Genomic DNA, 22,325 nt, shown 5'->3' on the forward strand with positions numbered 1-22,325 from the left:
TGGAACATTGTCCTCCTTGATTCTCAATTGATGATATCCAGTTCTTAGATTAATCTTTGAAAATACTCTGGCTTCCTGCAGTTGATCAAATAAATCCTCAATACGCGACAATGAATACTTGTTCTTAACTGTGGCCTGGTTGAGCAACCTATAATCAATGCATAATCATAATGATCTGTCTTTCTTCTTTACAAATAACAAAGATGCTCCCCAGGGTGATACACTAGGGCCTGATGAAACCCTGATCAATAAGTTTTTGTAACTGCTTTTTTTTTGGGGTTCACGCACCTTAATAATCTGTTTATCTTATATAATATTTCATGTAAGCTGTTGTGCGAACATGTGCAGGTTCTGTACACATTACATATTTTGTTGTGTGGCCAAATTGACATGTTAACATGATCTGATTGGTGATTTACTTGCATGGTCTAGGTTAATTTAAAGTTTGGACCTTAGCCCTGCGTTTCTTCTTGGATTTTAGATTATGAATTTCTTCCTTTTGTAAGGAAACGACTTTGAATATATTAGGTTCAATAATGAACCAATACACATGCACATGAAGTGCGAATATACCCACTAAAGGGGAAAACACAAGCACATAATGTGCTAACACATAAACCCACAAAGGGGCAAAAATGCCTATAAGGCATAAGTTGATATTATTGAAAAGAGGAAGGGTGTAACACCCATTACATCGAACAAAGGCTCCTCCAAAAGAGTGAATAAATTACAAGGGGGAGACCCCTATTTATAACAAGAGAGGAGCCACATAGGGGGCTCCCAAACCACAATAATGAATAAAAATAAAAAATAAAAAAAAAATAAAATTACAAATATATTCCAAATGGAATATGCGTAAAAAGGAGAAATGACTAAACTACCCTTATGCCTAATAGTAGAGAAATATATATTTTATATATATAATTAGGAAGATACATATGCATATATACCATATATGTATATGTATCATCCTTTATATATATAAAATATATATTAGATTACAAAGATTGAATGATACATTTTAACACCCCCCTTAAACTTTGCGTGGGGGAACGAAAAGATTGAAGAATGCAAGAGGAAGAATCTCAAGGCTTCAAGAGCCTTCAGTCCAAATGCCATTGAAATTTGCAAATGTCTTTCTCCAAAGTCTTTAACGATGAGCACCTTTCATGATCTATCCAAGGTACTTCTTTTCCTCTCATCTTCAAGATCCTGTGGAACAAATCAAGAAGAGGTCCAAGTAAAAGATATCTTTGCACTTAAATCAAGTGAAATATTCCAAATAAGATGAATTAACCAAAAAAATCATATTATATAATTCATCCAAAAGTAATGGTGCAAAAAGATATTCTATGCATAATTCATCACAGGATTTGATGGAACAAGATAATTACTCATGTATGCAAACTGATTTTAGAAAACCAATTTTTCATAATCATATACCATGTTGAAGAGGGAGCGAAAACAAATTACAAGAATGCATAATGCATTCATAAAGTCCAACATTGGACAAACACAACCTCATAACGGGGAATAACATAATGGTCCACAAGGGACACCACAAGAAGCCTACGAAGAGGCATAAGTGGCACATAATTTATTGAATGAGGGCCAAAAGGCCATAATGAGCATATGCATAAAATATCATGAAATGAATCAACACCTAAAAGAGTCATTAATGATCATGCTCCAATCATACTTTAGTCAAGTAATATGAACCGATAAGATAGAAAGACAAGTGTTTTTTTTTTTTAGCAAGTCCTTTGAAAGCGATTTCAAGAAGGAAATGCTCAAAAGAGTGTATAAAACACAAGAGTTCAAAAAGGTTTTAAGTCCACTTAAGAGGCAAAATAATGAGTGTTATTTGAGTAGAGAACCTTACACATTTAGGAACATCTCACTCAAATGATTGCAATTACAAAAACTCATTTTGCATATCAAATATAAAAGGTGACCAAAAAATCAATTTGATTTTAAAATATGCATATTAATGATATGATTCACTTGTGTCTTAAAAGGACAAAATATGAATGAAATTTCACAAATTTCAACAATAATTCATCCATTACAAGCAACTACCTCATTAGTCCTCCAAAACCCACAAATCAAGTGTGTAAGCTACTAGATCAAGAACATAAATATAATGCCATTAAAGGCCAAGGACACACAACGGTGTGTAAAAGAACCTCTTGTCTACATGTAATAATACTTGAAATGAGTGCATCAACGATAAGACCAAGAGAATACACGCCAACATGGACCAAAAGCATCTCTTGTCTACGTAAAAATACACTCAAGTATGTTCAACTACTAGAACAAGAGTATCAAGCCAACCATGGGCTAAAACACAATACATCTCTTGTCTACATAAAATGACACTTGAAATGAGTGAAAGAAGCCAATCATGGGCATACATCTCAACGACTAGAACAAGGACACAAATGCCAACATAGACTAAAATCACACACCATGGTGTGAATCAACGTGCCTTGTCTACATATAATAACACTCAAGACAAGTGTGTTTAGCTACTAGACCAAGAGAGCAAAGCCAACAAAGGGCTACCAACACACAATGATATAATAATATGTCTTGTCTACATATGATGACACTTAGATAAGAGGTATAAGAGGAGAAGACTTTTGAGGCAATAAAACTTTGTAATGACAAACATATAAATAAAACCTTGAACAATATTTTTTTTGAAAATAAATATGTGCACATACGCACAACAAGAACACTTGGAACACTTGTGCACAAAAGCATGAATCGATGGAACAATATAAATGTAAGAACATACATATGTTAAAATGTAAACTGCAATATATATATATATATTATTTAATATTATTATATTTTCTTTTATTATTTTCTTTTTCTATTTTTTTATTTTCTTTTTTAGCATCTAGTTCAATAGAAACAAGATATTTTGATCCAGTCAAGTTCCTGTTGGAACTTGACTGTGCAAGTAGCTGTTGGACTGTAGTCCAACAGCTATAATAAATGCTGTTGGACTATAGTCCAACAACTATAATAATAAATGCTGTTGGACTGTAGTCCAACAGCTATATTAAGAGACGTTGGAATCCAACGTATCTTTTTGGAGAGCTCAAAATGAGCTCTCCTCTCTCTCCCATTTTTTTGTATATATAGGGGTGAACCCCTTCAATGTAAATAACCATGCTTCTTAAGCATTTTGTTCATGAATAAAGTATTATTTATTTTTCAAGTGTTCTTCCCTTTATACCCTTTCAAGGGTCATGCTTGTAGTGTCTCCAATAGACACTTGTTTGTGAGTTATTTGTGCATTTGTTGAAGACCACCATTTCATTACATGGTATCAGAGCTACGAAATCCTTAGATCTTGAAGTGCTTCCGCCTCGATTTCCGTGCCACATTTACAAAAGGTGTTTCATCACCTTGTTCTTTGCTCAAGAAGATTTGTTTGAAGAAAGGCGAACTTGTGCTACAAAAAAAATTTGGTTTTGTATCCTCTCTTATTCCTTTGTCTACTCTTTTTCTTTTCTTTTTATTTTTCTCTCTCTCTCCTCCTATTTATTCCTCTCTTACCCTTGTAAAAGATGGATGACAATGATAAGATCACCATCATTCCTATGAAGCTAAATGATACTAACTATGTAATGTGGGCTTCGATTATGAAGCACCACATTTGGGGAAAAGGTTTATGGGGTATAGTGGATGGTTCCGATTTGGAACCTAAACTATCTCTTACCAAGAAAGAGGGTGATAAAGAGGTTCCTCTAACGGAAGAAGAGAAGAGTAAGGCGTTAGCCACTTATGAAAAGAAATGGAAAGAATGGAGGATAGGGCATGCAAAAATTATGTCATGGCTCATCAATAGCATAGACATTAAAAAATGCTCTAGTCTAGCTAAGTTTGAGCATGCCGATAAGGCTTGGGAATACCTCAAAAACATGTATTCCCTTAAAGATATTGCACATGTATGCAATTTACAAGATAAAGTTCGGACAATGACTCAAAAAGATAAAACTATTCGAGAATATTATAATGAGTTGTCCGAACTTTGGGAAGAGTTGGCTCTTCTTGAGCCCAAATGGCATTGTGCCGAAGACATCGAGCTTCGCCAAAAGCAACTCGATATGGAACATTTCTATCAATTTGTGAATGGTTTAAGGCCGGAGTTTGAATCCACCAAATCGGCTCTTTTACATCGTGGAAAAATTCCTTCTATTGTTGATACTATAGAAGAGCTCACTATGGAGGAAAATAGACTTAGAAAAAGTACTCCAAAAGTTGATGATGACTCCGTTTTAGCTGTATCTAGATCGGGGAATCATACTCGTACTTACAAGCCGCCTCATTTTGGAAGGCAAAACAACGACTTTGATAAAAGAAAAGTTATTTGTCATCATTGTCATGAACCGGGGCACTATAGGCCTCAATGTCCAAAGTTAAAAAGAAGAGAAGAAAAAAGAGTTGCACCTGTTGAATCTGAGTCAAAAGATCAAGATGCACCTGTGTGTATGGCTCAACTGATGGAAATCCTTCAACCTCTTCTCAAAGGGGTATCCTCCTCAACCGAAGCCTCAACTGGAGCGGCAGTTGCATCTTTCTCCGGTCCAGGTAACTTTCCTTGGCTTTTAGATTCTGGTGCTTCTTTTCATATGACCCCAAATGTTAATAGTCTATCCGAATGTCTTAAAAATGACTCAAGTGTGTCAAAGGTTTTTACAGCCGATGGCACATCTCTCGAAGTAAAAGGAATAGGATGTTTTGAAAATCTTCAAAAATCCAAAAGATTTTTTATCCCAGAAGTTAGATATATCCCTAAACTTAATTTGAATCTCTTATCTGTCTCGCAAATATCTGATTATGGATGTAATATCTCCTTCTCTTCTCATGGTTGTTGGGTACAGGATCGCCAGTCAGGGAAGCTGATTGGGGAAGGCCATAGAGAAGGAGGACTTTATTACATGGACTTTTTGGAATTACCCAAGAATGCATTTTGTTATAATATTCAGAAATTAGAATTGGATTTATGGCACAAAAGGCTTGGTCATCCTCATATGTCTAAAATTCAATATTTTCCAAGTTTGGAAAAATTTTGTAATTCTGAAAATTTTTCTTGTAAAGACTGCATTCTTGGCAAAATGAAAAGGTTACCATTTCTTAGTAGAACTTTTGTTTCCTCACGACCACTTGAGTTAATACATTCGGATGTTTGGGGCCCCGCACCAGTTATTTCCAAAGGTGGTTATACATATTATGTCATTTTTGTTGATGACTTTTCTAGACATACTTGGATTTATTTTCTTAAACATAAATCTGATGTCTTTGCTAACTTTCAAATATTTCATAAAATGGTTAAAAATAAGTTTCAAAATGATATTTCTGTTTTTCGCACTGATTCAGGGGGAGAATTTATGTCCAACGAATTCAAAGACTATCTCAATTTACATGGTATTACACATTAAAGATCATGTCCACACACTCCACAACAGAATGGCCTAGTTGAACGCAAACATCGACACATTATGGAAACTACTAGGACATTGCTAATTGCAAATCAAGTTCCAAAAAGTTTTTGGGCTGAAGCGGTCCTAACTGCCACCTACCTCATTAATAGGATGCCATCTTCCTCATTAAAGAATACAACTCCAATAGAAAAGCTTGTTAATTTAACTCCAGATTATTCTAGATTAAGAGTCTTTGGATGCAAATGTTTTGTTTTCACCAACAGAAATGATAAACTCTCTCCTCGTGCAATCCCATGTGCCTTTTTAGGATATGCTGATAATAAAAAAGGCTACAAGTGTTTCGATTTTCAAAATGACAAATTATATGTGTCAAGAAATGTATCTTTTTTGGAAAAAGAAAGCTTCTTTGAATTTGAAAAATCCAAGGATGTCACTGAATACTCGTTTTTAATTGATCCAACTTCAAAATCCATTGAATGTGATGTTGGATGTGACCTTGACAATGATCAAAGTCCTATTGTTGAAAATGATGATAATGAAGAGCAAATCCATAGGGATGTTAGTCTACAATATTCAAGACGTAGAGAGCAAAATCTTCCATGTGCATTACAAAAATACTCTGAAGTCTCACCTAGAAGAACGTCTAGAATCTCTAAACCTCCAGAAAAATTTGTGTCTTATGAATCTTTTTCACCCACGTATAGGGCCGCCATTACATTAATACAATCATATGTTGAACCATCATCCTATTCTCAAGCAAAAAATCATATAGAATGGATAGAAGCCATGAAAATAGAATTGGATGCACTAGAAAAGGCCAATACTTGGACGATACAAGATATTCCTCCGGGTAGGAAACCTATAGGTTGTAGGTGGGTATACAAAGTCAAAACCAAAAGTGATGGGACCCTGGAAAGATATAAGGCCCGTTTAGTAGCAAAAGGATATGCCCAAGAGTATGGCATCGATTATGAAGAAACATTTGCTCCTGTGGCCCGTATGACCACTGTTAGAACTTTAATAGCCTTGGCCTCCATTAGAACATGGCCTATCTTTCAATTAGATGTCAAAAATGCTTTCCTGAATGGGAATCTCGTTGAAGAAGTATACATGGAAGCCCCACCTGGTATTAGTATCCCTAAGGGTAAAGCTTTTCGTCTAGAAAAAGCTCTTTATGGTCTTAAACAGGCTCCAAAAGCCTGGTATGACCATTTAGTCATGTTATGCTTGATATTGGTTTTCAACCTTGTTTAACTGACACTGCTTTGTTTGTTAAGAAATCTGATGCAGGCATCATTCTTCTTCTTCTCTATGTGGACGATATGATCATCACCGGAGGCGACAAACAGGGAGTTGCGAATATCAAATCTCTTCTTAAAACTCACTTTGAAATGACTGACTTAGGTTTATTAAGATATTTTTTAGGCATTGAAGTTGCTTATTCCCCTCGGGGGTATTTGATATCTCAATCTAAATTTGCTCTTGATATCGTTTCCAGGTCTGGAATTACAGATGATAAGAAAGTAGACACTCCAGAAGTTGTCAATGTTAAAATGAAAATTGATGATGGAGAACTTCTTGATGATCCTACTCCTTATAGACAACTTGTTGGAGCTCTTTCTTATCTTTCCATTACTAGGCCAGATATAACTCATGCGGTTCATACAGTCAGTCAGTTTCAGCATGCTCCCACCTCCGTGCACATGGGAGCGATTTTGCGTATTATTAGATACTTAAAATCCTCTCTTTCACGAGGACTCTTCTTGTATGCTTCATCTTCATTAAATTTAATTGCATATACTGATGCTGACTGGGGAGGTGATCCCAATAATAGACACTCAACTACTGGTTTTTGTGTGTTCTTAGGTGAAACCTTAATTTCGTGGAGATGCAAGAAGCAACAGAAAGTCTCTCTTTCCTCCACCGAAGCTGAATACAGAGCCATGGCAACCACCACTATGGAGGTTGTTTGGCTCAGACGATTGCTAGCGGATATGGGAGCTAAAGCAACACAAGCTTCAAAGATGTGCTGTGACAACAAAAGTGCGATCTACATTGCAAGCAACCGGACATTCCATGAGCGCACTAAACACATTGAGATGGACTGTCACTATGTCAGAGAGGAATACTTACATGGAACCATTGATCTGCCATATGTTACATCAGAATATCAATTAGCAGACTTCTTCACCAAGCCTCTCGCTGCTCCCAGATTTCACTTCCTCTTAGACAAACTTTCGCTCATTGTACCGTAAGTTTGAAGGGGAGTGTTAAAATGTAAACTGCAATATATATATATATATTATTTAATATTATTATATTTTCTTTTATTATTTTCTTTTTCTATTTTTTTATTTTCTTTTTTAGCATCTAGTTCAATAGAAACTAGATATTTTGATCCAGTCAAGTTCTTGTTGGAACTTGACTGTGCAAGTAGCTGTTGGACTGTAGTCCAACAGCTATAATAAAGCTATAATAAATGCTGTTGGACTATAGTCCAACAGCTATAATAATAAATGCTGTTGGACTGTAGTCCAACAGCTATATTAAGAGACGTTGGAATCCAACGTCTCTTTTTGGAGAGCTCAAAATGAGCTCTCCTCTCTCTCCCATTTTTTTGTATATATAGGGGTGAACCCCTTCAATGTAAATAACCATGCTTCTTAAGCATTTTGTTCATGAATAAAGTATTATTTATTTTTTAAGTGTTCTTCCCTTTATACCCTTTCAAGGGTCATGCTTGTAGTGTCTCCAATAGACACTTGTTTGTGAGTTATTTGTGCATTTGTTGAAGACCACCATTTCATTACAACATATACCAAGAACACTTGGAACACTTGTGCACAAAAGCACAAAACACGAAATCACAAATGTGCAAATGCACTCATAAGATTCATAAGCAATAAAAGGTTGGGCAATAATCCCCAACACCCTTGAATTAAATATACCTTAAAACATTTAAGGTTCCAAGACACCATATATCCATCACATTTATATATAAATAAGAGCATCCATAAGATCAATGGCCAAAAGAAAATGAGTGACACACTCATAATTAGAGATCATATAATAAATCATTCTAGAGTCCCAAGGTGCCCATAACTCACCTCAACAATCATCTTTAATATGGTAATTGGACAATCTAAAATGACATAACACAAGGTGCCCTTAACTCACCTCAACAATTATCTCTAATATAACAATAAGGCCATAAAAAGGATTGATGCATCATATAACTTGTGATGGATAAAAATAAATGTCATAAAAGGCAATGAACACTTAGGGAAATCATTTTCCAAATATTGATTTTACAAAGAGGGCCGATTCAAAGGTCCAACATAATTAATCACAACAATATGCCTTATAATAATTTTGCATAAATACGAAATTATGTTCAATCATGATCATTATCAAAAGACTCAATAAACACAACATGAAATATTTAAGCAATGTCATGTTGTGAGGACGGATTTGGAATAATCCAAGAATCAAATCAAGCCTCTATAAATTGCAATTATATGCATACCAAGATGTAGAATGACAATAATCTTAAATGAGCAAATTTAGGACAACATGTAACAAGAAATTGCGGAAGCACTTATAATGATAAAAGGAACAAACTCACAAGTCCACTAAGGGACAAAACAAGCCCTAAGGAAGGCAATATATATCATCTCTTTATTGAAAAGAGAGTACCATGTGAAAATGTCTATGAATAGACAATACACATACAAGCATGAATACTTTATAAAAGAAGTGTACGAAGACACTCTCACAACATTTGAACAAAATACGCAAAAAGCATAATAATAGCATATAAAAAGGAGCAAATGCTTGAGACTCTCAAGCTTTCACAAAGATGGTAATATTAAAAAAATCTCATAAAAAACCAATATTAAAAAGAAGCTTATAACAATCATGAAATCTTCTCAAAGAGTATATACTCATAAGAAGATTCACAAGGATAAAAAGGCCTCTCAAAGAGAGATCCAACAAACAAAATTCTCAAATGAGGATACATACGAAAGGAAGAGGGAACACTTTATTAAAGTGGAGAAAATCCCCAAAGAGAATACTAGGATTGCGTTATGGCATAAATCTATAAACAAAAAATCATAATATTATATGACTTAATAGATTATAACCAATGGCATGAATATGTTTTAAATAAACACAACATGAAATATTTAAAACATATGTAATAAGTATGCAACATTAATGAAGACCATAAATCTTATAATAAAACATATTCTTGAAATTGAATTGAAGAATGAAAAGAGGATAACCATATTTTATGAGATCATTTTTAAAAACTTAATTCAACCGATATTATAAAAATGCCTTCTTAATCAAACATTGCTCGTATGAAAAAGAACTCATTAGGTAGGAAAATAAAACATCATTTTTCAAAGACACATGTTATTATGAAAAAACCTCATATAGGACATTTTAGAGGGTAAACACATACCTTTAATATGAAATAATTATGATGAGAGTATATGAGCAATGCTACATCTCTCACAAACATTTTACTTCTAACATAACTTTCTTTAAAAAAACTTATTTTTCAAGAAAAGACATACGAAAGAGAATATAAAAAGTTCAATGGAATTGTTAAGAATCCAAACTCATAATGACATGGAGAACACAAATGCAAAAGCATATCTAATTCTTTATAATGCTCAACACTTAAAGAAATATAATGCATACAAAACATTTTTAAGAAGCAAAAGAGAGAAACACGTATGAAAAAACATATAATTCTTCATAATGCATAATACTTAAAGAAATATAATGCATATCAAATAATTTTAAGAAGTAAAAGAGAGAAATGAGAACTTCACCATTCTTTTTTAAAATTTCTTGAATAGCACGCTTTCCAATGCAACAAAGAGCAACTCGATCCCAACCTTGCTCTGATACCATGTAAGGAAACGACTTTGAATATATTAGGTTCAATAATGAACCAATACACATGCACATGAAGTACGAATATACCCACTAAAGGGGAAAACACAAGCACATAATGTGCTAACACATAAACCCACAAAGGGGCAAAAATGCCTATAAGGCATAAGTTGATATTATTGAAAAGAGGAAGGGTGTAACACCCATTACATGAAGCAAAGGCTCCTCCAAAGGAGTGAATAAATTACAAGGGGGAGACCCCTATTTATAACAAGAGAGGAGCCACATAGGGGGCTCCCAAAGGAGTCGTTGGGAGCCCCCAACGGTCACATTTGTGACCATTGGGGGCTCCCCAACGACTCTTTGGGGAGCCTCCCTAGGTGGCGCAAACCACAAGAATGAATAAAATAAAAAAATAAAAATAAAAATAAAATTACAAACATATTCCAAATGGAATATGCGTAAAAAGGGGAAATGACTAAACTACCCTTATGCCTAATAATAGAGAAATATATATTTTATATATATAATTAGGAAGATACATATGCATATATACCATATATGTATATGTATCATCCTTTATATATATAAAATATATATAAGATTACAAAGATTGAATGATACATTTTAACACCTTTAACACGTATAAATCTTTATTAAAGATGCCTATATAGTTCTTGTTTTGCTCTTCATGCATGCATGTGTTTATGCTAGGTTGATGGATCAACATTCGAACATGGGTCTTTCATCATATTTGTCAAGCTTTAGATCCTTGTTCGTACCTTGTTTTAAAGCATGCTTATATTGTATTTAAATTAGGCTTTGAATTCATTAATATGAGAATATTTTTTTTTGACACACTAAATCTAGAATCTTGTTAGAATTTAACAAACCAGATTTTTTAGTAAGTCTGATTTGAAACTTAAGTTGTAAAAGCTGATTTGTGGATTTTAAGTAAATCTAAGTTTGTCTAAACGAATTAAATCTGCAGTTTGAAGAAAAAAGAACCTGAGTTTCATGTAAATTTGATTTGACTTGAAGTTTAACATGTGAATCTGAACCTATTAGTGTGCATTGAAATCTGGAATTCATGAAGAAATAAAACCCTTATTTTATGACAAATCCAAAACTGTTTTTGCTCAAATTTAATCACCTAAGCTTCAAATTATGTGTTCAAAATCTGTTTTTTGGGAATTTGGTTAGAATATGATTTTATATAGTCGATTAAATTTGAGTCTCATTGAAATTGTTAAATCTGATTTGTTTCTGTCAATTAGTTTAATATGAATTTAACTGAAGTATAAAGCTGACTTTGCTCGATTATAAAGTTTGGTCTTTTAGTCAAGTTATTGATTGAATTTTCTGGTGGCATTATGCATTTGATTTTGGTTACGATGTGCATGCAATTTTAGCCATGAATATGCTTAAATGTTATGTCTTAGGTGAAAGCACCATTACGTGTGATTGTTGTTCACTTAAATTTTTGCAATGTTATTTAAATATATTAAATTGAGTAGTGGTGTTGGTTGAACCACTTGCGGGCCTTTGAAGGCCAGATACTTGTGTGCTGTTCTTGAAATGAAAAGTCTTGAATGCATTACAATATTGTTTTATTATGTTTCCGAGTTAATTGTAGCATATATATTACACTGTTGAAATTAACAGAGCAATGACCCCAATTAGATGATGCATATTGATTTGCATAATTGTTCTTTTGTGAAGAACCTTTAATTAATTAAGAATGGTATAAAAGACCAAACAGTGTAATAGTTGTTCTTCCTTGGTGGCCTCTGAAAATGGTAAGGTCCTTGCATGGCGGTCATGGAGATCTTGAGGATATTGAACGCTCAGTGCATTGCTTTCTTGAAGAATCTGATGGAGTGGTTCACGTTCACAACCACGGTTGTAGGGAACTTCCACTACTTTGCGTGGGGGTCTTGTTGTTTGACTCAGTTGCAATTATTGGTATACTAAGAAAAGTGATGTTGAAAGGTGATGATACCCTTGTCGTCCTAATATTAGGTGATGATTCTTAATGTGCCGATTTAGGGTGATGATTCCCGACGTTAGTCGAGGGACTTGTGTGAGATCTAGTTAATGAAATATAAACTGTGTGATAAGATACCACTGAGGACTGCCTTGGACCTTGGGATTTTGGCTCATTTTTAGTGTCTACGGTTTTGTACAAGATGAAACTTAAGTGTGTTGCATTAAGTAGAGACATGCATTTAAAAGCAATACTGAATAATTAAATTGAAAAGTCATTCATGAAAGTTGCATTGATTCATGCATCCTTAAATGTTATAAAGCATGTAGTTTTTGGTTGCCTTAAATTAAACTTGTTTATATTACAATATTGTTTTAAGTGTGAATTGAATGTTAATGACCTCTTAAACTTATGTTTGATTTAATTTATGCTATCTTCTTTACTATTGAATTTTGATAGATTCGTGTACAAGTACTTTAGTTCTTACCCGTTTTTAATAACCTTTTTGAAGTACTGAGGCTGAGTGATGGCGAGATTGACTTGCTGGAGGGAGCGATGGTTTATTATTTAGTGGACTGAATTTTGATCATTTTAGCAGTTTATTGTTTTATGTTTGGACTTTGGAATGTATGTTGGGTTGTGGATATAAAATCAATAATGTGCTCCGGATCCCTGGGTTATCTTTTTACAATATTTTAAAATAATTTATTCATTTAAAAAAAAATTTCGCAAAATTTTTGAGGGTCAGTTTGGGGTCGTTATTATCTCTAACATAGTGGCAGCCCATCTTTATATATTTGGTTCGTTCGTGGAAGGTGTAGTTGCTCACTACGTAGATAACAGTTTTTTTGTCGCAACACATCTTCGAAAGACTAGTGATGTTAACTCCCATATCTTTGAGAAGACTACTTAGCCAAATAATTTCCATAATTGTAGTAGCCATAACATGATATTCAACTTCTGTTGATGACAAAGAGACCTTCTGTTGCTTCTTGCACCTCCAAAATAATTTCAATAGTTGTATTTATGCTATACGTGACTATCCTCAAAACAATATATCCTCTGGGAGAATATGCCAATTCTATAACTAAAAAATATCTACGAAAACCAAAGATAAGACATTACAATATTTTTAAGAATTATTTTATTTTATAAACCCCATGTAATAATCATGTCATCCATGTATAATAGAACAATAACAATGTTAGAACCTATATCTTTGACAAAAAGAACAATGTCAATATAACAAGATCTATAACCCAAATTTAACATAACTGTGCTAAATTTAGGAGCTTGCTTAAGCCCATATAAAGCTTTCTTCAAACGAAAACTTTTCCTCTCTCGATCCCAAGAACGGAAGGAGGATCCATGTATACTTCCTCATTTAGGTTGCCATTCAAAAATGCGTTCTTAACATCTAGTTAGTGGACAAGTCCTTTCCTAAAGAATGCTAAGGCAATAAAAGTCTTTACACTTGTCATGCGAGCTGTGGATGCAAAGGTTTTCTCGTAGTCAATTCCATATTCTTGAGAATACCCTTTGACCACTAACCTAGCCTTATATCTTTCTAAAGATCTATCCCTCTTAGTTTTAACTTTATAAACCCATCTACACCCTATAGTTTTTTTTCTCTATAGATAAATATTGAATTTTCGAAGTTTTTGCCTTTTTCAGGGCTCCTAATTCTAGGTTCATGACATCTACCTAATTAGAACTAACTTTAGCTTTATTATAGGTTGAGAGTTCATAAAAGGAGTGAATGAACATGAGACTGTTAAATTGTATATATATGTTTATATTCTACATATACATATATGTGTATCTATATGTATACATACCCATGTATGTATACATATTGTATACATATATATGTATTATATATATATTTATTTCTGTAAATATAATTTTATTTTTCTGTATTTTTTCTTTCTTTTTGATTGGTCAACACAGTGTTGACTAGCTTTGACTAGCCGTTGGAGCTAGTATAACAACTACAAATAGAGCCGTTGGACTAGTTCCAATGACTCTTTTAAGGCTCTTTGTGTGTATATAAAGGGGATGAATCTCCTCATTCTTGTAATGCTTGTATATTTCAAGTGAACAATAAAATATTATTTTTTAATATTTGAGCCTTCTTTAAGTGTATCCCCTTCGTGGGATTGTGGGTGTCTAGGTGGTAGATCCATGTCTTATGCAAAAATTTTCGGGATACATCATATTTCTAGTTTATGCCATTGGAGAGTATTTTCTCGGTCACAGACCATCCCCTTTGGGTACCCGTATGGCTAGTCACACAGGATATTAATAATAAATCCCTGTGTGGTCTCAGCCCACTACGATGTCTAAGCCTATGCATACCCACAGAGCGAGTTAAAAAGAGAAACTTAAACTTTTTTTATAGTTTGAGATACATGTTTTGTTTAATGTCGTGGTTATTTTGATTAAGGCTATGATTCAATTTTAATGTGCCAATTATTCAGAACTGTTCTTTTATGCTATGCAATATGATAACAACAATAATGAAATACATATGATCTGAATAAACCTTAGTCTTTCCCTAGAAATATTCAAATGTTTTGCACATATATTTGTTCACGTGACACTGTGCACATTAATATTGATGTTGTGTTTCCTACTGAGACTGAGAGTAGTCTGCCCCCCCCCCCCCCCTCAATATTACCATTTTTTAAGAAGTGAATAATTGTCTCTAGAGTGATTACGGGCATCACTCAGGTGGTGCCATGAAACCATATTTTCTTGAAGATGTCCTGTTTGAACTCTGATTTTAATTTGCTCATTTACCAATTTTAAGATTTGATGATTATTCATAGGTTGTAATAATTATTTAGAATGATGTTTCATTTCCTTATGAATGAAAGTCTGCCTCAAACGTTCGTAACTCGTCCAAAATATTCACTCCGATTAGTATTAAGTAATTTCACAGTGATTTAAAAAAGAAAATTATATGTTTTTGAATAAATATTTTTGGGCGTTACAATTATGGTATCAGAGGAGAACAATAAATAATGGTTCATGGCCCTTCCAATGACCCTGCAAGGGTTATGTAAGTATGTAATAACTGAATTGATATTTTTGCTCAAAAAGGGAATCAAATAAGCTTGTTGTATATATGAGAACCTAGACAAAAAATAGGGTTTCAATAAATAATGGTTCATGGCCCTTCCGATGACCCTGCAAGGGTTATGTAAGTATGTAATAACTGAATTGATATTTTTGCTCAAAAAGGGAATCAAATAAGCTTGTTGTATATATGAGAACCTAGAAAAAAAACAGGGTTTCACATGTAACAAATACATGCTATGGATACAATTATAACTTACTATGAGTTGTCTTACATAGATGGTCTGGGCAAATAAATTTTTGTCAATTTTTTACCTGCTGCCCTATAATTTGCTGTATTATCAATAATGAATTAAATAATATTTTGGAGTTGAACCTCTTCCACAACCTGATCAAATACCTTGAGCAATATATATGTTGTCTTGGGCATATCAGACAAATCAATTGACTTCAAAAACATATTTTCTTTGGGGTAATAGACAAGAAAATTTATTAAGGTCATTGACTTTTTGTCTGTCCACCCATTTGCCATGATGCTACACTCAGTTTCTTTCTCTCCATAACTGCCTCATCTCATCACAATATGCCTTTACTTCATTTACTCATCTCATCACAATATGCCTTTACTTCATTTACATTAGTATCTAAAACCTTTTCTCTCAAATCATGATATGAAGGCATTTTATATTCAAGTCTGATACTAGTTATGGCATCTGCGATGACTTGAAAATGAAAAAAATTTGCCGTATTGAAAGGAATGCAGACATCATAGAACCATCTCCCAACTGCGTCATTCGGTTGATCAACTAAATGTTGAGGAATCATAGCATTACAAATACTGGGTTGCGCCCCAGAGGCAGTCATAGGAGGGAAAGTGCTCCTAATAGAGCTTCTAACTCTACCTCCTCTAGAAGAACTCCCTCCTCCTCCTCTTCTTTTTGTGCTCGTGACACTACTACTAGCACTAGCCACACCTTTCTCCTTTGTTGAAAAACTTTCTACTTTTGATGCTACGCTAAGGACTGTTAGATCAAAATTAAGGAGCTCATCTTCGTCCTCCTAGGGCTGCACACACCCCATTTCTGGCTCACTCATATCTTTTTTTTTTCAGACCAGTGAGTAATTGATGACATTGCTATTTTACGGCATCCAACAATTTCTTTAACGTGTAGGCCACAACATTGTGATATGTCCCATCTAAATGATGCTTTAACCGAGAGATACCACTCGAAAAAATAGTATGACAACAGTTGCACTCGATTTTCAATCAGTTTGCCATGCCAGATCATTTGATGCCATATTCCCCCCCAAAAAGAAGCAAATAATAGGGATTTTTTACCTTAACCCACTTGAGTGGAAAAATGGTGAAATGCACTCTTACTATGGCAAACTGCAAAAGCCCTCTCCCTTGCGCACGGATCGGTTCACAAATCGCTCTCACGACTCCTAAGGTGCGTGGATACCGCTCTAATGGCCTCTACACAAATGAAAGAGTCAGCAAAAAAAATCATGATTCAATCCTTTTTAAAGTGCACCGAAAGTGTATCGTATAATACACCTTGTACCATATGATACGGTACTATACGATACAATACTGTATCATACGATACAATACTGTATCATACGATACATATGATACAGATACGATACAAAGTCGTATGTATCATATCGTTATTTCCCATTGTAACGATATATGTATCATACCGTATCATATCGTACGCTACAATATATTACTTACATCATTGATTTGAATCGTTAAGCTTGAAGTTATCACTATCATGGGTTCCCTTTTGGTCATATTTGAAGAGTAGAGCCAACACTTGAAGAAGACCACTTCTTTACCACAACCACGAGCTTTGGAGAATCCCAAGAGCCTATGACTCTGATACCATGTAATGAAATAAGAAAGAATACAATAACAAAGCCACTAAGGGCATACAAGAATAAAAAACAAAATGCTCAAGCACAAGCTGAAAAGAAGTCATCATTCACGAACTGGGTTTGGATCTTATCCAAACCCAATTCGTGTTTATCTAATTACAGATTTCAGCACATGTTCATTAATAGCATTAATGGCATATTGTAAATTACCTTTGTTGTATGATGGGTATTTTTGTACCCTAGTAATTGTAACAATGTGTATTTAATGGGAAGCCCAATACCGCAGCCTCTGATTGAGGATTCTGCAGCCCTCACGTGTTTTCCCTTCCACCTGTGCTGAGTCTTGTGTATGACAGGAGGAATCCATGATTTCTAACACAAGCCACTCAATGGCAAATACAAAAGCACAAAATACACAATAGCCACTAATGGGCAAGCACAAGAGAGTACAACACTTAAAAAATAGTTATTTTATTAACTAACTATGCTAGAGAGAAGCATAGTAAACACAAGGGAGCAGTTCCCTTTAAATAGGCCAAGATCCACTTTGAATGGGCTAGTCAACTAGCCGTTTGACTAACCCAACAGCTATATTACAAAATACTAAAACTAAAAAAAAGGAAAAAGGTTCCCCTATTGGGCCCCACCTATTACACATAGTAAATTACTAAAATGCCCTTAATGGGCATTACCTATTACAAATACAGAAACAGTTATATATATATATATATGTGTGTGTGTGTGTGTGTGTGTGTGTACAATACATACATACATATATATATATATATATATATATATATATATATATATATATATATATATATATATATACGACCTATATACATACTCATACCAATACAACTTGACATTTATATCATTGATCATGCTGGTACAAGTGACAGCTTTTTTGCTTGCTTGTACTCTTCTGGTTTGAAGACCTTGATTGCTAAAACATTTCACTGATAAATAATGATCAAAGAGGAGAAAGAATGGAGAAGTTAGGTTCTTCAATCATCTTGCTTTAGATTTAAACTAGCCAATGCTGACAGCTCCTTATGATCTCTTGACTAATTATTCTGCATTTGAAGCCTTGAGTGCTTTGTTGAACTCTTCTTCCTTGCCAAAGTTGACTTCAAAATCATAATTTGGATAATTTTTATGTCCCAATGTGCATTACATGTCCCCCGATTCAGCTCACCATGCATCTAGTACTTGAGAAGTAGTAGGAGTTTGCTAGTAACTAGGGGTGGCAAAATCTGACCTGACCCGCCAACCCGCTTCTTAGCCGGGTTCGGGTTTGTCTTAAACAGGTTCGTGTCGTAAACGGGTCGACCCACCTAACCCGTTTATTAAACGGGTCGGGTTCGTGTTAGGGGTATGCCAACCCGGCTGGCCCGTTTCATAAACGGGTTAGGCGGGCGGGTCAACCCGTTTACTCGAACCCGACCTGCCAACCCACCCGCTAACCCGCCAGCCTGTTTACCCGACCCGACCCGTTTATTAAACGGGTTAACCGTGTCATGTCGGGTTACCCGTTTAATAAATGGGTCGGGTTCGTGTTTGCCACAGCCGACCCGTTTAATAAACGGGTCGGGTTCGTGTTGAGGTATGCTGACCCGCCAACCCGACCCGATTGCCACCCCTACTAGTAACTGGCTTCTTTAAAAGAAGGAAAAAGGTATATCCTAATGGTCGGGCTATCAACCTTTTTCCTGACTTATGCATTGCATCATCTGTTGAGCCTTTAAAAGTAGAAAATACTCCTGAAATTCTTTTCCAACAAAACCCCAAGGGAGATATGTTTTTCATTTAATAAAAGCATGCTAATTTTCAACCATAGGTTAAGAAGAAAGGAGGAAGGAAGATTCATTCACTAAATATTGTTCACTATAGCAATCTAGTTTGTAAAATGATCCCTTCATGCTCAATGTAATAATTAGATGTTCCTAAATCCAAGTTAGTGTACAAAGCCAGATGCTACGGGAGACTCTCCTTGCTAATTTTTATCATCACTACCACCATCATTTTGGTTCTTGTCTTCAACGCATCACCATCACCCTCACTACCACCCTCTTATTACCATTAGATATTAATATTTTCTACAAATTATGGTTATTAATAACTGTGCCATGTCAGACCTAAAGGACATCTTACAATTCTTCCATCTCTTACAAAATCTGTTTACAAAGGATAGACCTTTGGTAATTATGCCCTTGCTTCTTTCATGATATTCACTATAGGAACAGACTTTTTATGAAAACAAAAATGTTCTTGAGGTTATTAATTCATAACTATTCTCATGCATAATTTTATAGGAAGGTTATTTATTGCGGTTGACTCTTGGGAGAAGCATGCATATGTTAATAGAAATATTCTGCTTCAAGATGCCTGAAACTATCTCATGGCCAATTTTACAGACATCTGTGAGAAGTTGTGAATGGCTATTTCCATCTTCTTTGTGCTAACTTGTGTCAATGTCATTACAATGCATATTTGCCTTTTCTTTTGCCATGTCCTTTTTGTGATCAACCTGTCAATATGCAGCCAGTCTTTCTTTTGTCTACATGTTGACTGCATCTGCTCTTACTAAATAAATTTGGATGCTTATCTGTGAATCAACTATATGTTAACTTTTTTTTGTTTATAATTCCCATTATGGGATGTGGAAGCTAGTGCCTACTCACTGAAACATGGCTAGCTTGTGCCTGTTGTATAAATATGGAAGTTAAATATGATGTTTTATGCCAAAAGAAATCCTTACTCTCCATTGTCATTGGATATGCTTGGAGGCTGTCACACCAACACTCTAGAGCACCTGCTGTACCTGTGTCGGCATGGTAGAACACAAGTATGGGTATGCGCCGGGTCGGGTCCAATCCCGACCCGGCCCAAACACTGTTTTTTTGTTTTGGTGTTTACCAGGGTCAAAGGGCTGGACCATTTTGGTCCCCTCTCACCATGATAACCCCTTCCCCCATCATTTACCATCCCTCTCTCTCTCTCTCTCTCTCGTTCTCCCCTACCCCTCTGGTTTAAGCCCCCCTTCTCTCTCGTTCCTCCCTCTCTCTCTTGATGTCTTACTGCTACTATGTTATATGAATGCTTTTCTATATTTCTGTTTGTTAACTTGTTAATTTGTTAGGTATTATCTGAATTTAGTATAGTCAATATATATATGAAATTATGTTATAACTTATTTCTTAAATTGTTAATTTGGTAGTTGTAGCTTGTTGCTTCTCAGTTCTTGTTATTGAATTTTGAATAAACTAATCTTGTTAGCTGTTACTAGTTTAGTTGGTTGTTAAATGTTTAATTAATTTATTATTGTTTTTGGAATTTGATTCTTTGAATTTTGTATTTATGTGAAATATCTTATATTATATATATAGCCGTGTCCCCGTACCCACATCTTTTGAAATTGGTGTGTCGTATCTTCCGTACCCGCACCCATACCCGTACCCATGTGACATAGCTTGGAGGCCTATTGTACCACACATGCTTTAGATAAAAAGGTTACATAGATTGAAAATTTGATAATCTGTTCATATTTTATTGTTTTTAATGGTTGGATGGCCTGTTTTAGTTATCTACAGCTTATGCACACTAATTGTAGAGTGACATCTTTTCAGGTTGAGCTCATCTCTCTTGAAGACACTGTCCCTACAGATAGAATTATCACCTTGAGGGGTAGTTGGGGAATTTTGAATAAAGGATCATCAGGAGAAATATTACTTCGTCTGACATATAAGGCATATGTAGAGGATGAAGAAGATGATGGCACAATTGAACAATTAGATAGTGACATGTCTGATGATGAAAATTTGGATTATGAAGAAGCTGAAGGCTTCTATGAACCAAGAGAAAGAAATTCATCTGATGGAACAGAAAAAGAATCTTTTATGAATGTTTTATCTGCTTTGATCGTGAGTGAAGAATTTCAGGGAATAGTGGCATCTGAAGCTAGAAACATGAGATCATCCCAGGAAGCTATTGAACCAGATTCAAACATGGAAAGATCATCCAGTCTTAGCCCCACAATTGCTGTTACTGACCTCGAAAGCAGCACCGAAGATTCTGGAGGTATTATTTTAGCTTATGGTGTTTCTCTTATCTGTCATATTTCTTTCATATGTTTAAAAAACGTTTTGATTTTATGTCTTGAAGTTTGATTGTATACACGGCACTAGAAAACTCAAATCCAGTAGTTTTCCACCCATGTAAAAGATTGCTTCTCTCTCTCTCTTGCATGCGTGCATGCTTTTTGCTTATAGATTCTGCACATAACCCTTATTGCTAGGCAGTGTAGTGCTGATTTTTGGTCATGTGGCTTTTATTGTTTGCTAGATGCTTTCTCAAAGACTAGAAGCTTTATAATTCCTTCTATTTTCACTGATCAATTCCGGATTAGCATATTTAGTTAATGGCATTTATTTTATCTTGTTTGCTCGTTTCTTCTGGTTATTGTTTCTTCTGGTTATTACTCCATTCTCATGTTTCTTCTTTTCCTTTTTCTTTCTTCCTATTTCCCATTTCTTTAATATATAGCAAATTTTGACAGGATTTTAATATTTCCTATAGTTTTTCAATTTTCTTATACATTTTGCTAATTTTTAGAACTTTGAATATTCTGAGTTTTTTCTTAATAATTCCCATGAAAAGTTATCACAGGATTTTCCTGAAGTTATGATTCTCTGATTTGTGACTATGATACCTTGAATAGGTTCAGCAATATCTTGGCTTGCTTTAATCACGACTATTGCAGTCTTGATTTCCCTTAGTGTGGATGGTTCAAACATCTTCAATCCTTGACACTGGAGCTGCTGGAACTTTGCTAAGAACAACAATGCAGTGATTTCATTGCCTAAGGTACTAAGTCTTTTCCTTGCAACTTTTTTTGGTTGCTATATGATTTGTTTAAATCTCTGGAACTCTTAGGAGTTCTATTTTATGCTTTTAGGGTATCGTGTATTTTTTTTTTCAATTCTTGAATTTGGTTAGAATTTAGAATA

At 34.7% G+C, this 22,325-nt stretch overlaps 1 protein-coding gene across 1 annotated transcript in view; it reads left to right on the forward strand.

Annotated features, from left to right (window-relative positions):
- LOC149835643 (synaptotagmin-2-like) overlaps positions 1-22,325 on the forward strand; it is a 63,614-nt gene that overhangs the window by 32,108 nt on the left and 9,181 nt on the right. Inside the window, exons 7-8 of the mRNA XM_090008652.1 lie at positions 20,946-21,396; positions 22,037-22,182. Of these exons, the coding sequence (XP_089864778.1) occupies positions 20,946-21,396; positions 22,037-22,125 (540 nt within the window). The 3' untranslated portion in view covers positions 22,126-22,182. The remainder of the gene's footprint in view (positions 1-20,945; positions 21,397-22,036; positions 22,183-22,325) is intronic.

This window comes from Nuphar pumila, chromosome 6 (genome assembly GCF_984573655.1).
Source record: "Nuphar pumila chromosome 6, dmNupPumi1.hap1.1, whole genome shotgun sequence".
In the NCBI taxonomy this organism is placed as follows: domain Eukaryota; kingdom Viridiplantae; phylum Streptophyta; class Magnoliopsida; order Nymphaeales; family Nymphaeaceae; genus Nuphar; species Nuphar pumila.